The 11189-nt window shown below is 45.6% G+C and overlaps 1 protein-coding gene and 1 non-coding gene across 2 annotated transcripts; both read right to left on the bottom strand.

Moving 5' to 3' along the window:
• Positions 1-3296: 3296 nt before the first annotated feature.
• On the bottom strand, positions 3297-10022 carry RPS7 (ribosomal protein S7; the record flags this gene model as incomplete). Its single annotated transcript, XM_030198919.1, is given in 4 exon segments — positions 3297-3440; positions 8836-8907; positions 9438-9519; positions 9989-10022. Coding segments are annotated over 3 exon segments (291 nt in total), but the record flags the coding sequence as incomplete, so codon positions are not given.
• On the bottom strand, positions 3812-4032 carry LOC115467430. The gene has a single exon (XR_003941722.1). It is a non-coding gene; the product is annotated as a small nucleolar RNA SNORA73 family (small nucleolar RNA).
• Positions 10023-11189: the final 1167 nt, after the last annotated feature.

Here is an 11189-nt window from a genome sequence, read left to right as displayed (position 1 = left end):
GGGGGGACCGCATCTGGATGAGAAGCCCAAGTCCTTCCTCTAACCGGACCGCTAAAGACGGCCAAAGCTGCTACCTGAACCTTAAGCGAGGCTAAACCACTATATGGAAGATATCCTAATTATAATTCCCCTCAGACCTAAAATCCTAGTTGCCTGTTTGTTGGCCAACACCACTGGATCCATCACAGGCTCACACAATTCACGTGAAGGCTTCCTGACCCAGGCTCTATTCTCCTGAGTCGTTGCTGAGATAAATCTGCCTGCACATTTTCTATTCTGACGACACATGCCGTGGACAGTTCCGACAGATGCCTTTTCAGCCAAGCCAGCAGGCCTCCGCAGTCACCTGTGGACTTCTTGTGTCACCCTGTCAAGTCACACAGGACACTGCTGTTGCACTGTCGGACAGAACACACCACCTTGCCTAGCTTCAGCTCCTGAAAGGCTAGCAGAGCCAGATGAAACTGCTTTAACGACCACAATACTTTCCTGTTGACCAGAGACTCAGAGCCACCACAATACCTCCCGTGCTGACAAGTGACCCAGGGTCACTCTTGAACTAGTGGGCTCCCCAGTACTTGAGGCTTGCATCTGTTATCACAATGGTACAGTCTGGATCTTCCAGACTCAAATCTTTATTCAGATCGGCAAATTGCAGCCACTACTACAAGCTGGCCTATGCTACTTCTCCAAGGGTAATCCACCTCCTCTCCAAAAAATTACCCCCCCCCCCCCCCCCCCAGCACATGGCATCCGCCAACCTCTGCTGGACTGGCAGGTCTAAGTCAGACACACAGCCCTGAGAGTCTGCACACTGCTATACTCTGATAAGAGATCCTGGATGCCACAACTGTTGTAGGTGCCCCAGGTTGGGCAAATGAGCGAAAAAGCCGCGCTGCAGAGGGGTCGTCCGCTCCATCCGAGCAAGGATCAGTCTCTCTTCCATCGATTCCGCTAAGGATCTCTGGGAGAACTCAGACACGCTGCTGTCATCCACATCAGAGGAGACCGAGTCCCCCGAGGGTGGAAGATCTACCCGAGGGAGCTTAAGCATAGAGGCCTCATCACCCCGGTCAGAGAGGTGGGCAGGGGCAGTGTTCTGCATAAGAAAGGCTTGATGCAGCAGCAAAATGAACTCAGGAGAGAAACCCCCCAGCCTGTGCATTTCTGCAGCCTGTGCCGCGGGCCCTAGAGGCGCCCTCCATCTGCGTTCCCAGAAGCGGGGGAGAGGCGTGTTGCGCGTCCAAAATGGCGTCCGGCGCGAAACTCCTAGAAGGAGCTGCGCGGGAAGAAGGCCTTTTTAATTTCGCCGACTTCTTACTGTCGCCCAATTCAAGGGCGACCATGCTGTTAGCATCTCCCATCTCGAGGGCGGCCCAAGAAGAAGCCAACCGAGCCGCGTGGCCGGACACGACCGGGAGGGCGGCCAGCGGGGGATGGGCGCCTAAGGCAGGAAAGGCCGCCGCACCGGAGGAAAAGCCGGAGAACTCTCCCGGTTCCGAAAGGACGCCCAAAAAGGGCGACTCTACCTTTGATCCCCCCCGCTTCCCCGCTAGGCGCGAACGCGTTCCGGGGAGCGTCTTTTCGCGCCCTTAGCCACATGGAGACCGTTCGGGGAACCCCCTGCCCGCTAGTAAAAGGTAAAAATTACCTGCTTCTTGCTCCGAGCAGCGACGACTTGTTCCAGTGAGCAGCTGCAAATGGACGTCCTTTTTGAAAGTTTACAAAAAAAATTTTTTTTTAACGGACCCAGCGGGAGGGGGGAGAAAAAGGAGGGACCTGGCACCACCAGGTTTGCACTTGCTCACGAAGAGCCCTCAACCCCAGGTACTCAACAAAACAATTAGGCTTGGAGACCTTGCCAGAGCTGCTGCTGTGTGACCACACACCAGCTGAGATAGAGAACATACTGAGGAGTTTCCGGCAGCACATGACCACATATAGGGAAGCAAAAGATTGCTCTCTATCTCCACCTGCTGGTAGATGGACACAACCCACCAGTCTATGGATTGATTGGCTTGATGATAGGGAAAATAGCACCTGTTCCTGCACTCTCTTGCATCAAACTGCGCACTGGTCCTGCCAGAGAGCCCAAAGCCCCTGGCATATTCAGATGCTGCTCCAAATCCAAAGATGTGCTGCCGCTGTTTCCTCTGAGAGATTCCCAGTTTGCACACACTGCCCCAACGCCAGCTGGCAGGTTCCACAACGGGAACCCCACTGCCTCTGTGGGAATTGCCATTCACCGTATAAAAAAGTGCAGTACATGTCCCAAGCGGTAAGTCAGGATCCTTCCCCTACACCACGTAGAACTTGCAGCCCTCCAAGTGAGGGAGTCAAACTTTAGTCAGACCCACCACTGCCAGCTGCTCCCCCCAAGCTTACATCTCCACAAGTCTTACCATAGACGAGAAAAAGATACTCTGTCCCAGCAAATCTTTCCTTTATTTTTTTGGCGAGGTTGTTGTGCTGGAAAGGGAGAGTTCCACAGGAAACAAGGGAGAGGTGAAGGGAGGGAGTAAGTAAATTCATGGGGCATCAAAGATAGGGATCTTAAGACCTCCGGATATAATGCTGCAGATTCAAGTCACCCGCAAAGCTCAATTGGAGTCCAGTTGACCAACTGGTCCAGGAACAAAGCGCTCATAACCAGAGACTGAAAGTGTGTCCATCTACCTGCTGGAGATAGAAAGTACTGAGGGCCTGGATGACAAGAGATGTCTCAGCTCAGTTTTCAGTTCTGTATCTCCACCTTCTGGTTGATGGACGTGACTATCCCACAGGTTCTGGAATAGTGGGAACCTAAGTAATGGAATTTATAGTTCAGTGATCACTATCAGCTAAGTTACAGATGGCTTTTTGCCAGTAGGTTGTGTTATTCCATCTGACTTCTGTTCATTTTATAATTCAATATGTTTCTATTATGCACTTTAAAATATGTCCTAACCTTTACTTGTTTACACTTCACATTGTACACTCTTTGTAAATAAACTTCTCTATTTGCTCTGAGTAGTCCTTGTGGCTTATCAATGAAAAGGGAATTCTGAATTTTGGGAAACTTGTGTAGATGTGTGTCCCCCTAGAATTAGTACCATTATTTACACCTCTATATTGTACATTCCCCAGCAGGGAGCGTCATAGTTGCCGTGTTGTATAATATGTAGTGTGTATATAGTGTACATGAGTTACACCTTCTATAAATAAATAAATTAGAAGTGGTTGCAACCTCAGTACTTGCTTAGAGCTCTTCCTCAAGCAGCCTTTACAGATCAGACAAGCAATCTACCACTACTCACCTGAGCAATAAACACCACATGTTTGCCACTGAACTTCTTCTCCAGTTCACGAACTAGCCTCACTTGGATCTTCTGGAAAGATTTCAGCTGAGGAACTGGAACAAAGATGATGATTGCTTTTCTACCCCCACCAACTTCAATTTCCTAAAGTTTAAAAAAAAATCCACATTTTCATTTTTCAAGATACCAAATATACTGGAGCTTAGATGGGAGTGTCAAAGAAACAGTAGCTGCTTGGGGTAAGAACACCCTGCACCACAGCCAGTCAGGAGCAACATCTGTAAAAATACAAGTCAAACCTCAGCTATGGTAGCACCTTTTGTTAACTGTTGACAGCCAAAACACACACAAAAAAAAAATTCTGACCATTTAAAATTCTTTAAAACCACACACTGGCTTTTTGATCAATGCCACAGAGGATCTTTTGCATGTTGTAATTTGTAGCACAAAGGTAGAATTTCCTGTTTTGATGCCTACTTAATAAGGCCTAGTAAAATGTCCTAAACATTAAGACAATCTGTGTCCTGCATGGTTTGTCTCCTCAGTAACTGTCCAGAGACTCTGAGAAGTTGTAGGAATATACAGGACGCTGCCCTCATCTGCCCAAGAGCCAGAGACAAACATGCTCTCCAACACTGTGGAATGGGACTATACATCACTGCACCCAAAGGTGCTATGCTCCCGTGCGCCACCCGGACAGAGCCATGAGAGCAACCTCACTGGATATCCATGTTGGTTTCAGACAGTGACTTCAGTCATAAGAGAATGAACAGGATACACTCATGCTTTACACCTTCCACTTTTAAAAATTATGGACCTACATATAATCAGGAATGTAACTTAAAATTTAAATTTTCCTTCATAAATTTGGTAAGTATTGGCTTAGCACATCTGGTCCTAATTTTTGGCAGCTGTGATCTCAATTTGAAAAGCAGCAGAAAGTACACACCCCCAGCAGATACAGGACATTGTACGTAGCGCCTACTACTTTGGGGGGAGGGATCGGGGGAGTGGAATCATCTTTTAGCATATATAGCCCTCATTGATACATAGCTTATATTATTTTTCTAACAGGGACAGTTCCTTCTCCTCTGACAGGCTTCTACCCAAGGCAGAATTGTGATCCTGGTTCCATAAGCAACTACCTATGGATTCCGCCTCTCCATTTTCATATTCCCTCCTAACTTCAATCCAAGACAGCAGCTATCTTGATTGTACAACTACTGGGGTTCTTTCCCCTCCCCTCTAAGGATTTGGAAGGCTGCTTCCACAGTCAATCTTGGGAGCAGAAGATTAGAGCTGGGACTCGTATATACTACCATATGAATGACAGTGTGCAGTAATGCTACTTGAACCACCAAGCCAATCCATTCATTTCAAATGAAATAAACCATTTATCTACTCCGTGCCCTGAAGAAAGTTTTTTTTTTTTTTCAATCATCAAATGTCACATTACTACTGTAAAGGAAGTGGGTTGATCATTAGGTCTTCTCTGGCTACAGGCATGTGGATGAACAGTTATTTCACCTCAAAAGATCACTAGAGAAAGAGGGGTGAGACTGAGCCAGGAATGTGACTGGAGGCACCCGGAAGATCTTTTGGGTCAAGAGACTATCCCCAGAAGTATCTTGCTGACCACTGATGTCATTGGTGCAGGCTAGTGTAGGTTCTCGAGATGCAGCTGCAGGGCATACCTTAAGAGGCACACCAGGTACTTTGTGAGCCCTGACTTCGTTGTTCAATCATCTCTGGATCTTATGTCTTCTAAGGTATTGCCACTTCATCTTTTATTATGGGGAAGAACAAGGCTAGAATCAAGTACCTGGTATACTGCTATTTCATCTTTTATTATGGGGAAGCATATGGATAGAACCAAGTACCTGGTAGTAAGTATACCTTTAGTACCGGGTCCAATAGAGAGACATTTGGAATCTCTTAATATACTCCCTCCCTCTTCTTTAACTCCTGGATTGGACTTGGGTGACTCAGTTCAGGGGAGAGGCATACACCAGACCCTCTCTCATCCCACCTCCCCTTAGTGGGGGTTTATCCCATTAAGGTTATTCCCCTGTAGGGGATACAGTGAGTTTGCAACAACAAATGTCACCTCCATCTTCACTGGCTTTTTCTTTTTACAAGCTGTTGAATTTCCAAACACACCACTACTTTCAATGGAAGCCTCACATGATTTTCTTTGTTTCATGTGTGGAAAGTGGTTAAGAGGAATGAAGCAATGCTACAAGGTCCAGTACAGCAGCTCTCTCAATTTTCTCAGACAGTGGTTTCCAAGATACTAATCATTTCAATAATTTCTGTAAGAAAAATTAGTCCCAAATTGGTTTGCTGCAACAAGCGAAGAGTGTCTGGAATTAAGGATAGCTTGTTTTTGCATAGACCGGTAGAGAAATTAGAAAAAAAAAGAAATCTGATTAGGGCCACCAATTTGAGATTTCTGAATTTCTCAGTGTGTATGTTACTATCTGGTGAGATTCTTCTATTTCAAGGAAGTAAGGCTACTACAAAATATTTACCTAAGATTTTGAAAGGCCAGAGTGAGGAGGTAGTGGATGAATTGTCTGTAAGAGAAAACGAAATGGCAAATTGACAGCTTTTCTAGAGACTACTCGGAACAATATTTCATCTCGTGCCACTCTCCTGGTCTCCTTCTCGTCAGAGAATAAGATGAATGTTCTGAAAAATTACTTTAGGAAGCGTGACCCTTTTGTGGTGGAAAAGTTCATGTTTTTCCAGATGTGTCAAGGGGTACACAGGCAAGAGTTTTGGCCCTTGGTGCTACTTTTTTTTTTTTTTATTTTAATCTCTAAATGTTGTTATTTTTTCAAATGACAATTGTTATCTTTGAACCAGGCTAGCTGGAAAGAATGTTATTAGATAGGGAGGAAAAATTTATCATAGCAAGAATTTGTATTAGATATCCTTAAACAGGTTGTTTATGACATAATTCTTGGATTTATGTTACAAATACTTGTTTAATATGTCCTCTCTCGATGTGGACTAGACTGATTTACTTTTTCATTTAAAAAATTAAATTAAAAATTTTAAAAAAAAAAAAAAGAGGAGAAACGCTGGTTAAGAAAATAAGCATTGCCATACTAGGTCAGACAAAAGTCCAATCAAGCCCAGTATCCTTTATCCAACAGTAGCCAAATCAGGTCACAAGTAAAACAGACTTTATGTTGCTTATCTCAGGAATAAGCAAGTGGATTACCCAAGTCCATCTTAATAATAGCTTAAGGATTTGAAGTAACTTGTCCAATCGTTTTTTAAACCTAGCATCAGGTAACTATAACTTGGATTATTCTTCCCAATGTGCATCACTTTGCACTTGACCACATTAAATGCCACCTGCCATTTGGATGCTCACTCTTTCAGTTTCCTAAGGCTTTACGCCAGTGATTCCCAAAACTGGTACTGGAGGCACCCCAACCAGTCAGGTTTTCAGGATATCCACAATGAATATTCACGAGGCAGATTTGCATGTAGTAGAGGCAAATCTTTTCATTGTGGGTATCCTGAAAACCTGACTGCCTGGGGTGCCTCTAGGAACAGGTTTGGGAACCACTGCTTTAGGCTACAGTTGGTGGGGCAATGGTGCACTCATCCACCAACCCCCAAAAGCTGCAGCCTTACCTCTCTCCTTTTATCCCCCTGCCCCCCAGCAGCTGCAGCAACCCCTCCCCACTGCTAGTCCCATCAACTGCAAACACAGCCACCCACTGCAGCAGCTTTAGCTCTCATCCCCATCCACAGCAGTAGCCTCTCAATCTCTCCTCTACCCCCCCCCCCCCAACAGTAGCTTCTCAATTCCCACCCCACCCCCACAAAAAAAAGAATGCTCCTTAAGGGCTGCCTCTGTGGTTGCTAGTGCTCCAACTATCCTCCTATCACAGTGACTCGCATGAGCTGCCTCTCCAAGGTGTATCCACCCAAGTTTCTCTCTGCTCCTCCCCCCAACATGTACATGCACACACACACAGAGGAGCTATCTTTTCAGAATGATTGGGGTTAAGTCCATTACAAATTATCCCTCCTTTGACAGTTTCCACATTTATTAGGGATTTACTATCCCATCAATGCATATTATGTATCTGATCGGCGATCACTGCTGCCTCCTCCGACGTCTCTCTGTTCTTCCTGGGCCCGCCCTCCTCTGACGTTAGTTATCTACGTAGGTAACTGACGTCAGAAGAAGGCGGGCCCAGAAAGAACAGAGACACGTCAGAGGCGGCAGCAGTGATCGCCGATCAGCTGTTCCATCCCATGCAGCTCCTTCACACACAGGTGAGAGGCGCTGCGCGGACCAGTAAAGCAGAGGGGGGTCCGGTAGGGGGGGAGGGAACGGCACGGGGGCGGAGGATGCCAGGAGGCGGAGCTTTGGGAGTACAACAGAGAGAGACAGGAAGGGAGGGGGACAGGGGCTGCTAAACTTTTTAGTTTTTTATTTTATACGAGCGGAAGCAGGGAGCAGCGGTGACCTGGGGGGGGGGGGGGGGGGTGGCAGGGGCAAGGCCATCCATACATGATGCTCCTGACGAGCGCCCTTGCCCCCTCCCAGTCCTTTTTTGATTTTGTTTTCGTTTCATTTGTATTGTATGCAGAGGGAAGCGGGGAGCCAGATGTTTGTGTTATTTTGTTTTTCAACATGCCAGCTTGGAATTTTAAGGTGCAGGGGGAAGCGGGGAGATGACAGCTCAGGCCTTTACGACTGCTCTGACCATACGTTTAATATGTCGCCGTAAATGATTCAGTGTGATCGTCGGTATTGTTAGTGCATCCCAAATCGCCCACATTACAATGGTACTCTTTTGTATTCCGTTTTCGTTAGCTACTTGCTTCGTTGGAAAAAGGCCTTTAATGCATGCAACGGTTATGAATTTCCTTCGTTAAAGGGTTGTTAGGGGGTCGTTAAGGTTTAGTGCACCTGGCCCTCAGTTTGCTTGTTTTTTTTTTTTTACCATTTTAAAATTGTAAGTGTGTTTATCAATATCCTACAATTCCTCTTTTAAACCCTAATCTTTAAGCTGTGGCAGAAACTTCAAGTTTTATAACTATGGGGAAAAGGGTATGGGGACTAGCTAATAAAGTTTGCTTGCTCTTTTTATTTTAAAATTCTGTGTTTATCAATATCCTAAAACTCCTCTTTTAAACCCTAATCTTTGTTACCAAGCTCAGAATAAAATGTTACTTACCCACAGAGGTGTCCTCTTCTCTCAGAACTTCTCAGAAAGACCTAACAGACTGCCACAGAACAGTTTCCAACCCTGCTGTAACCTTACTAGACCCTTTTTGTCAGTTAGTAACCATTATCTTAGGAGGATTAACTTTTTTCAGACCATGTGCCTTATCTAACCAAAAGAATTGCAACAACTAAATCTCACAATCTATATGCGTTTATGATTTTCCTAATTAACTAAAACCTAAAACCCAGTACCACTTGATATTTTGTATTGCTCTGAAATGTTAAGTGCGTGGTTTAAATTACATAAAATGGAAGTTAATATTAAAATGTTAAAACCACCTTAGCTGCAGTGATGTTCAGCTCCCTTAATTGTGCCTTTAAGTCAGAATTCATTTCCAACTCCAGGAGAGCCTACAAAGAAGAAAATACTTTTGTTACTCATTACTTATAAGAAATTAAAAGTACTATCAATATTTTGTAATCAGAAATGTCAAATTAACTTCACCAAGTCTCCCTGACAGCAAATGAGCCACTGTGAGCTCAGTCTCAATCGCCCTATTTATTTAGATTTTGCTCACACCTTTTTCAGTAGTAGCTCAAAGTGCGTTACATTCAGGTACTCTGGAAATTTTTCTGTCCCAGGAGGGCTCACAATCTAAGTTTGTATCTGAGGCAATGGAGGGTTAAGTAACTTGCCCAAGATCACAAGGAGCAGCAGCAGAATTTGAACCGGCCACCTCTGGATTGCAAGACTGGTGCTCTAATCACTAGGCCACTCCTCCACTACATGGTATAACTATGTCACCTCATTCCAGTAAGCTGCATTTCTACACATTTAATGATAAAGAACGGGGGGGGGGGGGGGGGGGGGGGGGGGTAACATACTAAAAGGAACTGTTCTTCATGTAGCTCTATTAACGAGAAAAGTTACAGAATCTTACCTGGGAGATGCCGGACTCGAACTCATCCGGCTTCTCGCCATTGGGCTTCACAATCTTGGCGCTGGAGCTGAACATGGCCTTTCTGTAGGGGAGAAGCGGAGGAACTTTGAAGGCTAAACGTGACTATAGCTGCTAAGCCACCATCGGAGACCCAGAGGGCGCAGGCCAGATTTATAGTAAAGGCCGAGGCCTGTCAGCCAAGAGCTACTGCTTCCATGCTTCCCGCACCACTAAAGATTCGGAACTTTGAAAGATCCCAACTCCCAAAGAAACTGCCTAGCAGTTCCGGGACCAACGAGGGAAGCACGCGTTCATCGCACAACACATATCCTAGGTCCCCCTGACGTAGGTACCCGTATAGTACTTCGCGCCGCCACCACCTCTCTCAATCAGCACCCCAACACACAATCCACAACCATCCACCACTATCCTGGTCCTCCACCACCACGCAGCCTTCGCTTAAACAGCCACGGGAAGTTATATCTCGATGAAAAGCCTATTTAACACCAAGAAGAAAACAAATCCATTCTGCAGGCATTCGCAACACCCACCTCTCAGAGCAACGGCCTAGGAAAAGAACGAAGCCTCGCGAGAGCGCCCAGATCCCGTACCCGATAGCCTTTCAACTCTACTTCCGGGTTATATGCAGCCAATAAATTCTTTAGGGTGGCGCATTATTGAATTAAAACAGAAGTCGGGATGACGTCAAAATGTTGAAGCCAATTAGGTTTGCCTCTGTTTCCTCTTCCCTGCGCAGTGGCGTCAGCCGTCATCCCATCCCAGTACACTCAAAACAAAGCAAACAAACTTGTGAGCTGCTGTATCCATGATGTTGTCGTTCTTTATTGTTGGTAGCATTTTTATTTAATCTTACTTATATTTTCAAACATGCCAGCTTGTACACAGAGGTAGTATAACAACGGAACAACTTTTCATAGGTAGAGTACTAATTTGTTTATAAATCGTAATCAGTGTGTCATTTGGAGGGGTTAGTTATAGGGACACCCTAGCATCAGTTATATTCGTGCAGAGATTTTTTTTTTCTCCTGGTATCTGTCACATTCTCAACCTCTCACTTTCCACTGCGACTGTCCCTGCTGCCTTTAAACATGCTGTGGTCACACCTCTCCTTAAGAAGCCTTCACTCGACCCTACTTGTCCCTCTAATTACCGACCCATCTCCCTCCTTCCTTTTCTCTCCAAATTACTTGAGCGTGCTGTTCACCGCCGCTGCCTTGAGTTTCTCTCCTCACATGCTATTCTTGACCCACTACAATCTGGTTTTCGCCCTCTCCACTCAACCGAAACTGCGCTTACTAAAGTCTCCAATGACCTATTACTGGCTAAATCCAGAGGTCAATATTCCATCCTCATTCTTCTTGATCTTTCCGCTGCTTTTGACACTGTCGATCACAGCATACTTCTCGATACCCTGTCCTCACTTGGATTCCAGGGCTCTGTCCTTTCCTGGTTCTCTTCCTACCTCTCCCTCCGCACCTTTAGTGTTCACTCTGGTGGCTCCTCTTCTACTTCTATCCCTCTGCCTGTCGGCGTACCTCAGGGTTCTGTTCTTGGTCCCCTCCTCTTTTCTATCTACACTTCTTCCCTTGGTTCATTAATCTCATCCCATGGCTTTTCCTACCATCTCTATGCTGATGACTCCCAAATCTACCTTTCTACCCCTGATATCTCACCTTGCATTCAAACCAAAGTTTCAGCGTGCTTGTCTGACATTGCTGTCTGGATATCTCA

This window comes from Microcaecilia unicolor, chromosome 3 (genome assembly GCF_901765095.1).
Source record: "Microcaecilia unicolor chromosome 3, aMicUni1.1, whole genome shotgun sequence".
In the NCBI taxonomy this organism is placed as follows: Eukaryota; Metazoa; Chordata; class Amphibia; order Gymnophiona; family Siphonopidae; genus Microcaecilia; species Microcaecilia unicolor.
Note: the sequence above shows the minus strand (reverse complement) of the source record. Positions and strands in the feature narration are given on the sequence as shown.